Source organism: Anolis carolinensis, unplaced genomic scaffold, assembly GCF_035594765.1.
Source record: "Anolis carolinensis isolate JA03-04 unplaced genomic scaffold, rAnoCar3.1.pri scaffold_26, whole genome shotgun sequence".
Taxonomy (NCBI): Eukaryota; Metazoa; Chordata; class Lepidosauria; order Squamata; family Dactyloidae; genus Anolis; species Anolis carolinensis.
The window spans coordinates 318,657-334,382 of NW_026943835.1; the positions used below are offsets into that span (position 1 = coordinate 318,657).

Genomic DNA, 15,726 nt, shown 5'->3' on the forward strand with positions numbered 1-15,726 from the left:
TGTCCTCCTGCATGGTAGAAGGAAATTGATCTGGATGATCCTTAGGGGTCACTCCAAACCTTAGGATTGTATGATGTTGTTGTTATTATTATTTGTATTAGTATTGAGAGGTTGGGTGGCCATCTGTCAGGAGTGCTTGGATTGTGTCCTCCTGCATGGTAGAAGGAAGTTGATCTGGATGATCCTTAGGGGTCACTCCAAACCTTAGGATTGTATGATGATGTTGTTATTATTATTAGTATTAGTATTGAGAGGTTGGGTGGCCATCTGTCGGGAGTGCTTGGATTGTGTCCTCCTGCATGGTAGAAGGAAGTTGATCTGGATGATCCTTAGGGGTCACTCCAAACCTTAGGATTGTATGATGTTGTTGTTATTATTATTAGTATTAGTATTGAGAGGTTGGGTGGCCATCTGTCGGGAGTGCTTGGATTGTGTCCTCCTGCATGGTAGAAGGAAGTTGATCTGGATGATCCTTAGGGGTCACTCCAAACCTTAGGATTGTATGATGATATTATTATTAGTATTAGTATTGAGAGGTTGGGTGGCCATCTGTCGGGAGTGCTTGGATTGTGTCCTCCTGCATGGTAGAAGGAAGTTGATCTGGATGATCCTTAGGGGTCACTCCAAACCTTAGGATTGTATGATGATGTTGTTATTATTATTAGTATTAGTATTGAGAGGTTGGGTGGCCATCTGTCGGGAGTGCTTGGATTGTGTCCTCCTGCATGGTAGAAGGAAGTTGATCTGGATGATCCTTAGGGGTCACTCCAAACCTTAGGATTGTATGATGTTGTTGTTATTATTATTAGTATTAGTATTGAGAGGTTGGGTGGCCATCTGTCGGGAGTGCTTGGATTGTGTCCTCCTGCATGGTAGAAGGAAGTTGATCTGGATGATCCTTAGGGGTCACTCCAAACCTTAGGATTGTATGATGATATTATTATTAGTATTAGTATTGAGAGGTTGGGTGGCCATCTGTCGGGAGTGCTTGGATTGTGTCCTCCTGCATGGTAGAAGGAAGTTGATCTGGATGATCCTTAGGGGTCACTCCAAACCTTAGGATTGTATGATGATGTTGTTATTATTATTAGTATTAGTATTGAGAGGTTGGGTGGCCATCTGTCGGGAGTGCTTGGATTGTGTCCTCCTGCATGGTAGAAGGAAGTTGATCTGGATGATCCTTAGGGGTCACTCCAAACCTTAGGATTGTATGATGATGTTGTTATTATTATTTGTATTAGTATTGAGAGGTTGGGTGGCCATCTGTCAGGAGTGCTTGGATTGTGTCCTCCTGCATGGTAGAAGGAAGTTGATCTGGATGATCCTTAGGGGTCACTCCAAACCTTAGGATTGTATGATGTTGTTGTTATTATTATTTGTATTAGTATTGAGAGGTTGGGTGGCCATCTGTCAGGAGTGCTTGGATTGTGTCCTCCTGCATGGTAGAAGGAAGTTGATCTGGATGATCCTTAGGGGTCACTCCAAACCTTAGGATTGTATGATGATGTTGTTATTATTATTAGTATTAGTATTGAGAGGTTGGGTGGCCATCTGTCGGGAGTGCTTGGATTGTGTCCTCCTGCATGGTAGAAGGAAGTTGATCTGGATGATCCTTAGGGGTCACTCCAAACCTTAGGATTGTATGATGTTGTTGTTATTATTTTTAGTATTAGTATTGAGAGGTTGGGTGGCCATCTGTCGGGAGTGCTTGGATTGTGTCCTCCTGCATGGTAGAAGGAAATTGATCTGGATGATCCTTAGGGGTCACTCCAAACCTTAGGATTGTATGATGATGTTGTTATTATTATTAGTATTAGTATTGAAAGGTTGGGTGGCCATCTGTCGGGAGTGCTTGGATTGTGTCCTCCTGCATGGTAGAAGGAAATTGATCTGGATGATCCTTAGGGGTCACTCCAAACCTTAGGATTGTATGATGATGTTGTTATTATTATTAGTATTAGTATTGAGAGGTTGGGTGGCCATCTGTCGGGAGTGCTTGGATTGTGTCCTCCTGCATGGTAGAAGGAAATTGATCTGGATGATCCTTAGGGGTCACTCCAAACCTTAGGATTGTATGATGATGTTGTTATTATTATTAGTATTAGTATTGAAAGGTTGGGTGGCCATCTGTCGGGAGTGCTTGGATTGTGTCCTCCTGCATGGTAGAAGGAAGTTGATCTGGATGATCCTTAGGGGTCACTCCAAACCTTAGGATTGTATGATGATGTTGTTATTATTATTAGTATTAGTATTGAGAGGTTGGGTGGCCATCTGTCAGGAGTGCTTGGATTGTGTCCTCCTGCATGGTAGAAGGAAGTTGATCTGGATGATCCTTAGGGGTCACTCCAAACCTTAGGATTGTATGATGATGTTGTTATTATTATTAGTATTAGTATTGAGAGGTTGGGTGGCCATCTGTCGGGAGTGCTTGGATTGTGTCCTCCTGCATGGTAGAAGGAAGTTGATCTGGATGATCCTTAGGGGTCACTCCAAACCTTAGGATTGTATGATGATGTTGTTATTATTATTAGTATTAGTATTGAGAGGTTGGGTGGCCATCTGTCAGGAGTGCTTGGATTGTGTCCTCCTGCATGGTAGAAGGAAGTTGATCTGGATGATCCTTAGGGGTCACTCCAAACCTTAGGATTGTATGATGATGTTGTTATTATTATTAGTATTAGTATTGAGAGGTTGGGTGGCCATCTGTCGGGAGTGCTTGGATTGTGTCCTCCTGCATGGTAGAAGGAAGTTGATCTGGATGATCCTTAGGGGTCACTCCAAACCTTAGGATTGTATGATGATATTATTATTAGTATTAGTATTGAGAGGTTGGGTGGCCATCTGTCAGGAGTGCTTGGATTGTGTCCTCCTGCATGGTAGAAGGAAGTTGATCTGGATGATCCTTAGGGGTCACTCCAAACCTTAGGATTGTATGATGATATTATTATTAGTATTAGTATTGAGAGGTTGGGTGGCCATCTGTCAGGAGTGCTTGGATTGTGTCCTCCTGCATGGTAGAAGGAAGTTGATCTGGATGATCCTTAGGGGTCACTCCAAACCTTAGGATTGTATGATGTTGTTGTTATTATTTTTAGTATTAGTATTGAGAGGTTGGGTGGCCATCTGTCGGGAGTGCTTGGATTGTGTCCTCCTGCATGGTAGAAGGAAGTTGATCTGGATGATCCTTAGGGGTCACTCCAAACCTTAGGATTGTATGATGTTGTTGTTATTATTTTTAGTATTAGTATTGAGAGGTTGGGTGGCCATCTGTCGGGAGTGCTTGGATTGTGTCCTCCTGCATGGTAGAAGGAAATTGATCTGGATGATCCTTAGGGGTCACTCCAAACCTTAGGATTGTATGATGTTGTTGTTATTATTTTTAGTATTAGTATTGAGAGGTTGGGTGGCCATCTGTCGGGAGTGCTTGGATTGTGTCCTCCTGCATGGTAGAAGGAAGTTGATCTGGATGATCCTTAGGGGTCACTCCAAACCTTAGGATTGTATGATGATGTTGTTATTATTATTAGTATTAGTATTGAAAGGTTGGGTGGCCATCTGTCGGGAGTGCTTGGATTGTGTCCTCCTGCATGGTAGAAGGAAGTTGATCTGGATGATCCTTAGGGGTCACTCCAAACCTTAGGATTGTATGATGATGTTGTTATTATTATTAGTATTAGTATTGAGAGGTTGGGTGGCCATCTGTCAGGAGTGCTTGGATTGTGTCCTCCTGCATGGTAGAAGGAAATTGATCTGGATGATCCTTAGGGGTCACTCCAAACCTTAGGATTGTATGATGATGTTGTTATTATTATTAGTATTAGTATTGAGAGGTTGGGTGGCCATCTGTCGGGAGTGCTTGGATTGTGTCCTCCTGCATGGTAGAAGGAAGTTGATCTGGATGATCCTTAGGGGTCACTCCAAACCTTAGGATTGTATGATGTTGTTGTTATTATTATTTGTATTAGTATTGAGAGGTTGGGTGGCCATCTGTCGGGAGTGCTTGGATTGTGTCCTCCTGCATGGTAGAAGGAAGTTGATCTGGATGATCCTTAGGGGTCACTCCAAACCTTAGGATTGTATGATGATGTTGTTATTATTATTAGTATTAGTATTGAGAGGTTGGGTGGCCATCTGTCGGGAGTGCTTGGATTGTGTCCTCCTGCATGGTAGAAGGAAGTTGATCTGGATGATCCTTAGGGGTCACTCCAAACCTTAGGATTGTATGATGTTGTTGTTATTATTATTTGTATTAGTATTGAGAGGTTGGGTGGCCATCTGTCGGGAGTGCTTGGATTGTGTCCTCCTGCATGGTAGAAGGAAGTTGATCTGGATGATCCTTAGGGGTCACTCCAAACCTTAGGATTGTATGATGATGTTGTTATTATTATTAGTATTAGTATTGAGAGGTTGGGTGGCCATCTGTCGGGAGTGCTTGGATTGTGTCCTCCTGCATGGTAGAAGGAAGTTGATCTGGATGATCCTTAGGGGTCACTCCAAACCTTAGGATTGTATGATGATGTTGTTATTATTATTAGTATTAGTATTGAGAGGTTGGGTGGCCATCTGTCGGGAGTGCTTGGATTGTGTCCTCCTGCATGGTAGAAGGAAGTTGATCTGGATGATCCTTAGGGGTCACTCCAAACCTTAGGATTGTATGATGTTGTTGTTATTATTATTTGTATTAGTATTGAGAGGTTGGGTGGCCATCTGTCGGGAGTGCTTGGATTGTGTCCTCCTGCATGGTAGAAGGAAGTTGATCTGGATGATCCTTAGGGGTCACTCCAAACCTTAGGATTGTATGATGATGTTGTTATTATTATTAGTATTAGTATTGAGAGGTTGGGTGGCCATCTGTCGGGAGTGCTTGGATTGTGTCCTCCTGCATGGTAGAAGGAAGTTGATCTGGATGATCCTTAGGGGTCACTCCAAACCTTAGGATTGTATGATGATGTTGTTATTATTATTAGTATTAGTATTGAGAGGTTGGGTGGCCATCTGTCGGGAGTGCTTGGATTGTGTCCTCCTGCATGGTAGAAGGAAGTTGATCTGGATGATCCTTAGGGGTCACTCCAAACCTTAGGATTGTATGATGATGTTGTTATTATTATTAGTATTAGTATTGAGAGGTTGGGTGGCCATCTGTCAGGAGTGCTTGGATTGTGTCCTCCTGCATGGTAGAAGGAAGTTGATCTGGATGATCCTTAGGGGTCACTCCAAACCTTAGGATTGTATGATGATGTTGTTATTATTATTAGTATTAGTATTGAGAGGTTGGGTGGCCATCTGTCGGGAGTGCTTGGATTGTGTCCTCCTGCATGGTAGAAGGAAGTTGATCTGGATGATCCTTAGGGGTCACTCCAAACCTTAGGATTGTATGATGTTGTTGTTATTATTATTAGTATTGAGAGGTTGGGTGGCCATCTGTCGGGAGTGCTTGGATTGTGTCCTCCTGCATGGTAGAAGGAAGTTGATCTGGATGACCCTTAGTGGTCACTCCAAACCTTAGGATTGTATGATGTTGTTGTTATTAGTATTAGTATTGAGAGGTTGGGTGGCCATCTGTCGGGAGTGCTTGGATTGTGTCCTCCTGCATGGTAGAAGGAAGTTGATCTGGATGATCCTTAGGGGTCACTCCAAACCTTAGGATTGTATGATGATATTATTATTAGTATTAGTATTGAGAGGTTGGGTGGCCATCTGTCGGGTGTGCTTGGATTGTGTCCTCCTGCATGGTAGAAGGAAATTGATCTGGATGATCCTTAGGGGTCACTCCAAACCTTAGGATTGTATGATGTTGTTGTTATTATTATTTGTATTAGTATTGAGAGGTTGGGTGGCCATCTGTCAGGAGTGCTTGGATTGTGTCCTCCTGCATGGTAGAAGGAAGTTGATCTGGATGATCCTTAGGGGTCACTCCAAACCTTAGGATTGTATGATGATGTTGTTATTATTATTAGTATTAGTATTGAGAGGTTGGGTGGCCATCTGTCGGGAGTGCTTGGATTGTGTCCTCCTGCATGGTAGAAGGAAGTTGATCTGGATGATCCTTAGGGGTCACTCCAAACCTTAGGATTGTATGATGTTGTTGTTATTATTATTAGTATTAGTATTGAGAGGTTGGGTGGCCATCTGTCGGGAGTGCTTGGATTGTGTCCTCCTGCATGGTAGAAGGAAGTTGATCTGGATGATCCTTAGGGGTCACTCCAAACCTTAGGATTGTATGATGTTGTTGTTATTATTATTAGTATTAGTATTGAGAGGTTGGGTGGCCATCTGTCGGGAGTGCTTGGATTGTGTCCTCCTGCATGGTAGAAGGAAGTTGATCTGGATGATCCTTAGGGGTCACTCCAAACCTTAGGATTGTATGATGTTGTTGTTATTATTATTTGTATTAGTATTGAGAGGTTGGGTGGCCATCTGTCGGGAGTGCTTGGATTGTGTCCTCCTGCATGGTAGAAGGAAGTTGATCTGGATGATCCTTAGGGGTCACTCCAAACCTTAGGATTGTATGATGATGTTGTTATTATTATTAGTATTAGTATTGAGAGGTTGGGTGGCCATCTGTCGGGAGTGCTTGGATTGTGTCCTCCTGCATGGTAGAAGGAAGTTGATCTGGATGATCCTTAGGGGTCACTCCAAACCTTAGGGTTGTATGATGATGTTGTTATTATTATTAGTATTAGTATTGAGAGGTTGGGTGGCCATCTGTCGGGAGTGCTTGGATTGTGTCCTCCTGCATGGTAGAAGGAAGTTGATCTGGATGATCCTTAGGGGTCACTCCAAACCTTAGGATTGTATGATGATGTTGTTATTATTATTAGTATTAGTATTGAGAGGTTGGGTGGCCATCTGTCGGGAGTGCTTGGATTGTGTCCTCCTGCATGGTAGAAGGAAGTTGATCTGGATGATCCTTAGGGGTCACTCCAAACCTTAGGATTGTATGATGTTGTTGTTATTATTATTAGTATTGAGAGGTTGGGTGGCCATCTGTCGGGAGTGCTTGGATTGTGTCCTCCTGCATGGTAGAAGGAAGTTGATCTGGATGATCCTTAGGGGTCACTCCAAACCTTAGGATTGTATGATGATGTTGTTATTATTATTAGTATTAGTATTGAGAGGTTGGGTGGCCATCTGTCGGGAGTGCTTGGATTGTGTCCTCCTGCATGGTAGAAGGAAGTTGATCTGGATGATCCTTAGGGGTCACTCCAAACCTTAGGATTGTATGATGTTGTTGTTATTATTATTAGTATTGAGAGGTTGGGTGGCCATCTGTCGGGAGTGCTTGGATTGTGTCCTCCTGCATGGTAGAAGGAAATTGATCTGGATGATCCTTAGGGGTCACTCCAAACCTTAGGATTGTATGATGTTGTTGTTATTATTATTTGTATTAGTATTGAGAGGTTGGGTGGCCATCTGTCAGGAGTGCTTGGATTGTGTCCTCCTGCATGGTAGAAGGAAGTTGATCTGGATGATCCTTAGGGGTCACTCCAAACCTTAGGATTGTATGATGTTGTTGTTATTATTATTTGTATTAGTATTGAGAGGTTGGGTGGCCATCTGTCGGGAGTGCTTGGATTGTGTCCTCCTGCATGGTAGAAGGAAGTTGATCTGGATGATCCTTAGGGGTCACTCCAAACCTTAGGATTGTATGATGATGTTGTTATTATTATTAGTATTAGTATTGAGAGGTTGGGTGGCCATCTGTCGGGAGTGCTTGGATTGTGTCCTCCTGCATGGTAGAAGGAAGTTGATCTGGATGATCCTTAGGGGTCACTCCAAACCTTAGGATTGTATGATGTTGTTGTTATTATTATTAGTATTGAGAGGTTGGGTGGCCATCTGTCGGGAGTGCTTGGATTGTGTCCTCCTGCATGGTAGAAGGAAGTTGATCTGGATGACCCTTAGTGGTCACTCCAAACCTTAGGATTGTATGATGATATTATTATTAGTATTAGTATTGAGAGGTTGGGTGGCCATCTGTCGGGAGTGCTTGGATTGTGTCCTCCTGCATGGTAGAAGGAAGTTGATCTGGATGATCCTTAGGGGTCACTCCAAACCTTAGGATTGTATGATGATATTATTATTAGTATTAGTATTGAGAGGTTGGGTGGCCATCTGTCGGGTGTGCTTGGATTGTGTCCTCCTGCATGGTAGAAGGAAGTTGATCTGGATGATCCTTAGGGGTCACTCCAAACCTTAGGATTGTATGATGTTGTTGTTATTATTATTAGTATTGAGAGGTTGGGTGGCCATCTGTCGGGAGTGCTTGGATTGTGTCCTCCTGCATGGTAGAAGGAAGTTGATCTGGATGATCCTTAGGGGTCACTCCAAACCTTAGGATTGTATGATGTTGTTGTTATTAGTATTAGTATTGAGAGGTTGGGTGGCCATCTGTCAGGAGTGCTTGGATTGTGTCCTCCTGCATGGTAGAAGGAAGTTGATCTGGATGATCCTTAGGGGTCACTCCAAACCTTAGGATTGTATGATGATATTATTATTAGTATTAGTATTGAGAGGTTGGGTGGCCATCTGTTGGGAGTGCTTGGATTGTGTCCTGCATGGCAGAATTGGGTTGGACTGGATAAGTGAGACTCTACTGTATATTTATAATCTTATATTATCTGTTTAGAACTGGATTATCTGAGGCCCCTTCTACACAGCTGCAGTGAATTATCTGGCAGTATGGAGTCAGGATAATCCAGTTCAAAGCAGATAATATAAGATTCTAAATGGGTAATATAGCTGTGTGGAAGGGCTTTGAGTCTATACTGCCATATAATCCAGTTAAAATCTGATAATCTGTGGAAGAGGGCTAAGTGAGGCCTAACTGTGCCTGTCCCCTGGGCTGAGTGGGTTGCCAGGAGACCAAGTGGGTGGAGCTTAGCCTTCAAACTGGCAGCAATTGGATAAAAACTATTATTCCTCTCCCTCTAATTAGGACTTTATTTTTCTTTTCCTTTTGTTGTATCAACCTAGAGGCGTGGATGATGGGTTGTGTTGTCAAATTTCGAGGTTGGGGGGCCTGTAGTTTTGTTGTTTTGTCCACTGCCCTGATGCCATCACTCTTTTATATATATAGATTGTATGTTTGTTACTTCACCTTTCCCTTAATAAAAATTTATTAAAATACAACTCCCAAAGGCCCGCCCAAAGCCTACCAGTCTTCCAAATTGGCCATATCGGGTACGCTTGCCAGGGACATCCGCACCAGGCTTATCTTACCTTTGATACACAAGCATCCCGGCCGTTCAGGACAGTTTTGTACCTCCCTGCTACTTGCAGATCTACAACCGACAATGTTGCAAAGTTTTGTGCCTACAAAGTCCGCCTGGGGATGTCGGGTCCCAAAAGTGACCCATGTGTCCAGTAATCCTCTCTCTTGGTTCTATAACTGGCTGATGGACCTCTGCCTTGTATGTTTTGCCCCGTTTCCCCTTCCGCTCCCCCCCCCCCGGTTATTGTGCTTTAGTTTCTTTATATTTTAAATGTACTAAACATACCAAGTCTGTATGTAACTGTGACCTTTATTTCCTGTGCTGGTCTATGACCGAAATAAATGATGTGATTTGAAATTTGATCCAGATCTATTGTTGTTCGCATTGACAGTGCTCTCTGTATGTAGGTGAACTACCCTGTTTTCCCTTAAAAAAGAGCCCCCAAGTGAGAATGTCCCTTAAAAAAGAGCCCTCATGTGAGAATGTCCCTTAAAAAATGAGTCCTTAAAAGTTACATTAACTTCTTTAAAGGCACTTAGATGATGGTCGCAAAGTTAATAACTGATCACTTTGGATCTAACTGGGATGCTTTCCCTTCCTACTCAGACTCTACAAATAAACTTAAACAAGTCTCCTAACTTGCTTAATTCAACACAACTAGAGATCTGAGTTTCCCTGGTTTCCCTAACCTGGAACCAGTGTCTTCCCTGTGACTAAAAATCACAGACTCCAATTTGAACTACCTTGGTTTCCCTAAACCTGGAACCAGTGTCTTCCCTGTGACTAAAAATCACAGACTCCAATTTGAACTACCTTGGTTTCCCTAAACCTGGAACCAGTGTCTTCCCTGTGACTAAAAATCACAGACTACAATTTGAACTACCTTGGTTTCCCTAAACCTGGAACCAGTGTCTTCCCTGTGACTAAAAATCACAGACTACAATTTGAACTACCATGGTTTCCCTAAACCTGGAACCAGTGTCTTCCCTGTGACTAAAAATCACAGACTACAATTTGAACTACCTTGGTTTCCCTAAACCTGGAACCAGTCTTCCCTGTGACTAAAAATCACAGACTACAATTTGAACTACCTTGGTTTCCCTAAACCTGGAACCAGTCTTCCCTGTGACTAAAAATCACAGACTACAATTTGAACTACCTTGGTTTCCCTAAACCTGGAACCAGTGTCTTCCCTGTGACTAAAAATCACAGACTACAATTTGAACTACCTTAGTTTCCCTAAACCTGGAACCAGTGTCTTCCCTGTGACTAAAAATCACAGACTACAATTTGAACTACCTTGGTTTCCCTAACCTGGAACCAGTGTCTTCCCTGTGACTAAAAATCACAGACTACAATTTGAACTACCTTGGTTTCCCTAACCTGGAACCAGTGTCTTCCCTGTGACTAAAAATCACAGACTACAATTTGAACTACCTTGGTGTCCCTAAACCTGGAACCAGTCTATTTCCCGTGACTCTCAGATCACAGACTAAACTGTTTTTTAAAACATTCCCTCCTTTTCCTTAGTAACGAGGCTCTGCCCTCGTTACTATGGTAACCTGCCTCAGAATGCTGAGCTGGTTACCACGCACTGGTAACTAATACTTACCCTTCTAAACATAGCCAAACAAAATTAAACAAACATGACATCTATAAATCAAAATAAACGCACACTTCTTTACAGAGACCGCATCTCCTTCTAGGTCCACCACCATCTCAAATACAAGAGAAAGGGGGGGGGGGTTGAGTAGGTGGCTCCCCGGCTCTGGAATGCCCTCCCAAAATAAATTTGTTTAGCCCCCACACTTCAAGTATTTTGGGTGAGTTTAAAAACATGGCTCTTCAGACAGTCCTTTGATCCTGAGTAATCTCTGGTCAGCTTGATGAACCACTGCTCCGCAGTTGGATGGTTACGGCAGATAGCCGGCCTTCTGCAGGTTCTATTGCGTTTCAGGAATTGTTATAATTTCATACTCTTACAATTTTATTAGTGGGATTTTATATGCGCTGTTGATATTACTTATGTCTTTATATTTATACTTGTGTATTGTTGTTTATTTGTGGGGCACTTGGAATGCTTCTGTGGGCCGCCCCAGTCCCTTAGGGGAGATGGTGGCAGGGTACAAATGAAGATTTATCATCATCATCATCATCATCATCATCATCATCATCATCAATTGCTACACTATGATGGTATGGGATACAATGAAAGCAGTAGCCAGAGGAATTTTATTAAAAAACAACATAATTTAAAAAAAACAAGAAGAAAAAAAGATTAGAATTAGAAATTACGGAATTAGAGATGAAATATATGCTAGAAAAGGATAAACAAAGCTATATAAAAACAACAGCAATGAGAAAACAGAGTTAGAAAAGGCACAAAGAATTTTGATATTTTTAAATAGAGAATTGTCAGACGCCAATTAGAGAGCAAAATAGAGTTTATGAAAGCAACAGTCCAAAAAATAGCTCAACAAACTAAAAAGACTTAAAACACTTAACTTTCAGTGTTATTAAGTAGAACAAGTGGGAAAAACCCCAAAAAACAAGAACTGGCAAATAATCCGGATTAGCCAGATATAATCCAGGTTAAATTTAAAGTTCTAGAACGTGACTCAAAAGTTCACAATGGGCTGAAAAACGGAGGCATGAACTAAGCAAGCAGTATTGAAGCCCACAAACCTTTCCCAAAACTCAAAAGTACAAAAAGGAGTTCAAAACAAACAAATGCACAAACTGAGCTAGGGAACTCCCAGTTGAGAGCAGCAAAGACAGCGAAACTGTGAGACGCTGGCGAGCTCACAGCAACCGCTGCTGGAACATACACCAAACCAAGAGTTAAAGGAGCAGAGCGGGAAAGTGTCGTCAAGCCGGTCCGAAGTCGGGATAAACCAGCAACGCCAAGCTGCTGCAGAAGCAAACGCCAAGCCAGGAGTTAAAGGAGCAGAGCGGGAGAACGTCGTCAAGCCGGTCCGAAGTCGGGATAAGCAGACAGCGTCGGTATCAGGAGCGAAGGTAGTAGTCAGTAAGAGCAGACAGCCACGGAATAGAGAACGACGCCAAGCCACAGATTGAGAGCGAAGAGCAAAGCCGAGTCAAGTTCCAGTCCAAGGTCCAAGGTCCGAGAGGTTGAAGTCATCCAAGAAGGTCACAACACGAAATGGCACAGAGAGCCAAAGCAACAAGGGCAAACAGCAGATAATACAAAATAGCAATAACAGTGCAGTCCAGGAAAACCCACACAATTCCAGCCCTCCCGTTGCAGAATAACCCAGATTAAACTTACATCCGTTGCAAAGTCCCAGTTCAGTCTTCAGTAACACACACAGGAAACCCAGTGGCGCCCAGCAACACCTTGCCACACGCAAGGTATAATGGCCAAACAACCCCAATATATCCAGGTCTCCCTGGGCTTCCAAACCATCCACGCCCAAAGAGCAGGTGTCTCAACTTCTTAATCTGAATCAGAACTCCACACAGCCAATGCCCTTGGGTCAGGCGTTCCTAATTCCTCATCAGAGTCCCAATCATCCTGCCCGTGCCCAACTCTATCCACACCTGTGGACTCCCTCTCACTCCTCCAAGCAGACCAAGTGGGATCTGCTTCTGAAGACACCCAAGCTTCCCCAGCATCAGCAGTATCCATGGGCCCCGATTCGTCCCCAAGCATCTCCGGTGCCCGTGCCCAGTCCGTGCCCAATTCCTCCGTTAACACCTGTTCCCCAGCATCCATTTCCACCTCAGGATCCCCACATGAATCCTCCTCAGAAGATTCCCCATCAGTCTCCCTGACCCTTTTCCTAAACAAATCCTCCAATGAGCCCTCCTCGCGAGGGCTTTTCCTTCCTCTCCTGATCCCACCACTATCATTCACAGTCTCTGAAGGCGCATTCACAACAAGAATACTTTGAATACAGTAATAGAAACTCCAAATTATTAGCCAAGGCAGCACACATTAGAAAGGAAAAAATTAATAACATCCATTAAAGACAAGGAAGGTAAGAATCATACAAGGATGGAAGACAAAATATTAACTTTTCCAAGATCATATCAAGAACTATACTTGGCAAAAGAAAACTCCAAAAGTAAAATAGAGGAATATATTGAGAAATATTGGAAAATAAAGATCCAGGAAACAGATACATTAGTTATGGAACTAAGAGTATTAAAACAAATAAAATTAATTTATTTGCAGAAGATACCCATTTATCAGTGGAAAACCCAATACAACAATGGGGAAAAAATGAAAATTACCTAGAAGAATTTGGGAAAATTAAAAGTTTTGCAAATTAACTGGAACAAGTCAGAAGTGTAGTTATTTAATTATCACTAAGAAGAGATTTAAAAAATAAAACAGGAGGGGATAATTAAAATTAAAGACAATTAAGGATCTGGGAATAAATGTTATAGAGAATAAGAAGATTTAGATACTAATAATTTTATTAAACTAAGAAAGGAAATAAATATACAATTATTAGAATATGCTAAACTCAAATTGATGTCTATTCCATGAAAAGCTCTGTCCACACTCCATGCATTTCTATGGTTTCTGCCCAGCGTGAGTCCTGTGATGGGAACGTAGTCCTGAACTTCAAGTAAAGCTCTGTCCACACTCCAGGCAGTTATAGGGTTTCTCTCCAGTGTGAGTCCTTTGATGTGAACGTAGACCTGAACTACGAGCAAAGCTCTGTCCACACTCCAGGCAGTTATAGGTTTTCTCCCCAGTGTGAGTCCTTTGATGTCTACGTAGGCCTGAACTATGAGCAAAGCTCTGTCCACACTCCAGGCAGTTATAGGGTTTCTCCCCAGTGTGAATCCTTTGATGTTTATGCAAGCATCCCTTCTCAGTGAAGCTCTGTCCACACTCCAGGCAGTTATAGGGTTTCTCCCCAGTGTGAATCCTTTGATGTTTATGCAAGCATCCCTTCTCAGTGAAGCTCTGTCCACACTCCAGGCAGTTATAGGGTTTCTCCCCAGTGTGAATCCTTTGATGTTTATGCAAGCTTCCCTTCTGAGTGAAGCTTTGTCCACACTCCAGGCAGTTATAGGGTTTCTCCCCAGTGTGAATCCTTTGATGTTTATGCAAGCTTCCCTTCTCAGTGAAGCTCTGTCCACACTCCAGGCAGTTATAGGGTTTCTCCCCAGTGTGAATCCTTTGATGTTTATGCAAGCTTCCCTTCTGAGTGAAGCTCTGTCCACACTCCAGGCAGTTATAGGTTTTCTCCCCAGTGTGAGTCCTTTGATGTCTACGTAGGCCTGAACTATGAGCAAAGCTCTGTCCACACTCCAGGCATTTATAGGGTTTCTCTCCAGTGTGGGTCCTTTGATGTGAACGTAGGCCTGAAGTATGAGTGAAGCTCTGTCCACACTCCAGGCATTTATAGGGTTTCTCTCCAGTGTGAGTCCTTTGATGTTTATGTAAGCTTCCCTTCTCAGTGAAGCTCTGTCCACACTCCAGGCAGTTATAGGGTTTCTCCCCAGTGTGGGTCCTTTGATGTCCATGTAGATGTGAATTACGAGAGAAGCTCTGTCCACACTCCAGGCATTTATAGGGTTTCTCTCCAGTGTGAGTCCATTGATGTGAACGTAATCCTGAACTACAAGTATAGCTTTGTCCACACTCCAGGCATTTATAGGGCTTCTCTCCAGTGTGAGTCCTTTGATGTCTATGTAAGCTTCCCTTCTGAGTGAAGCTCTGTCCACACTCCAGGCATTTATAGGGCTTCTCTCCAGTGTGAGTCCTTTGATGTCTATGTAAGCTTCCCTTCTGAGTGAAGCTCTGTCCACACTCCAGGCAGTTATAGGGTTTCTCCCCAGTGTGAGTCCTTTGATGTCTCTTCAGGTTTCCATGCTGACTAAAGCTCTTTCCACATTCAATACATTTATATGCTTTCTCCTCCATGTCAACAATGTTATGTACATTTAATTCCAATAAGGACACTTGATTCTTGTTTTTCCCTTTCTGATTACTCACAGCAGTGGGTTCAAATTACAGGAAAGTAGATTCCATCTGAACATTAAGAACTTCCTGACTGTTAGAGCTGTTCAGCAGTGGAACTCTCTGCCTCAAAATGCAGTGGAGGCTCCTTTGGAATCCTTTAAACAGAGGCTAGATGCTCATCTGTCAGGGGTACTTTGGCTTTTCCTGCACGGCAGAGGCCTGGACTGGGTGCCTCATGCAGTCTCTTCCGACTCTATGGTTCTACTCTAGAATCCAAAGTGAATGTAGGAATTCAGCAAGATCAGCCCCTTGAGAGGAATCCTTTTTCCTAGAGGACTGGTTTCCTTCCTGCACTTTGGTTTCCAAATGCCTTAATATCGACTAGAAGCTGGTTCGTTTCCCATCACGGCAGGGGTGGCTCCAGAGAACTCTCACGTCCTGGTCAAGAAAGAAGAAGCAAAAGGTTAGACATGAAGCCGCATACCTCTGGCTCAAGGCAAACAAAGCGAAAAAGGAAAGAAGAAAGGAAAGGTGGAAGGGAGGAAACACAGAAGGACAGGATAAGAG

General features: G+C 43.0%; 1 protein-coding gene and 1 long non-coding RNA gene across 2 annotated transcripts in view; one reads left to right on the plus strand and one right to left on the minus strand.

The window, feature by feature from the left end:
- Nucleotides 1-2,135: 2,135 nt before the first annotated feature.
- Nucleotides 2,136-9,577, plus strand: LOC134294879 (uncharacterized). Its single transcript, XR_010001514.1, has 2 exons — nucleotides 2,136-4,694; nucleotides 5,127-9,577. It is a non-coding gene; the product is annotated as an uncharacterized LOC134294879 (long non-coding RNA).
- Nucleotides 9,578-11,430: 1,853 nt separating this feature from the next.
- Nucleotides 11,431-15,726, minus strand: part of LOC134294872 (zinc finger protein 135-like) — a 140,997-nt gene continuing 136,701 nt past the window's right edge. Inside the window, exon 2 of the mRNA XM_062966656.1 lies at nucleotides 11,431-15,597. Coding sequence (XP_062822726.1) covers nucleotides 13,810-15,120 — 1,311 coding nt within the window. The 5' untranslated portion in view covers nucleotides 15,121-15,597 and the 3' untranslated portion in view covers nucleotides 11,431-13,809. The remainder of the gene's footprint in view (nucleotides 15,598-15,726) is intronic.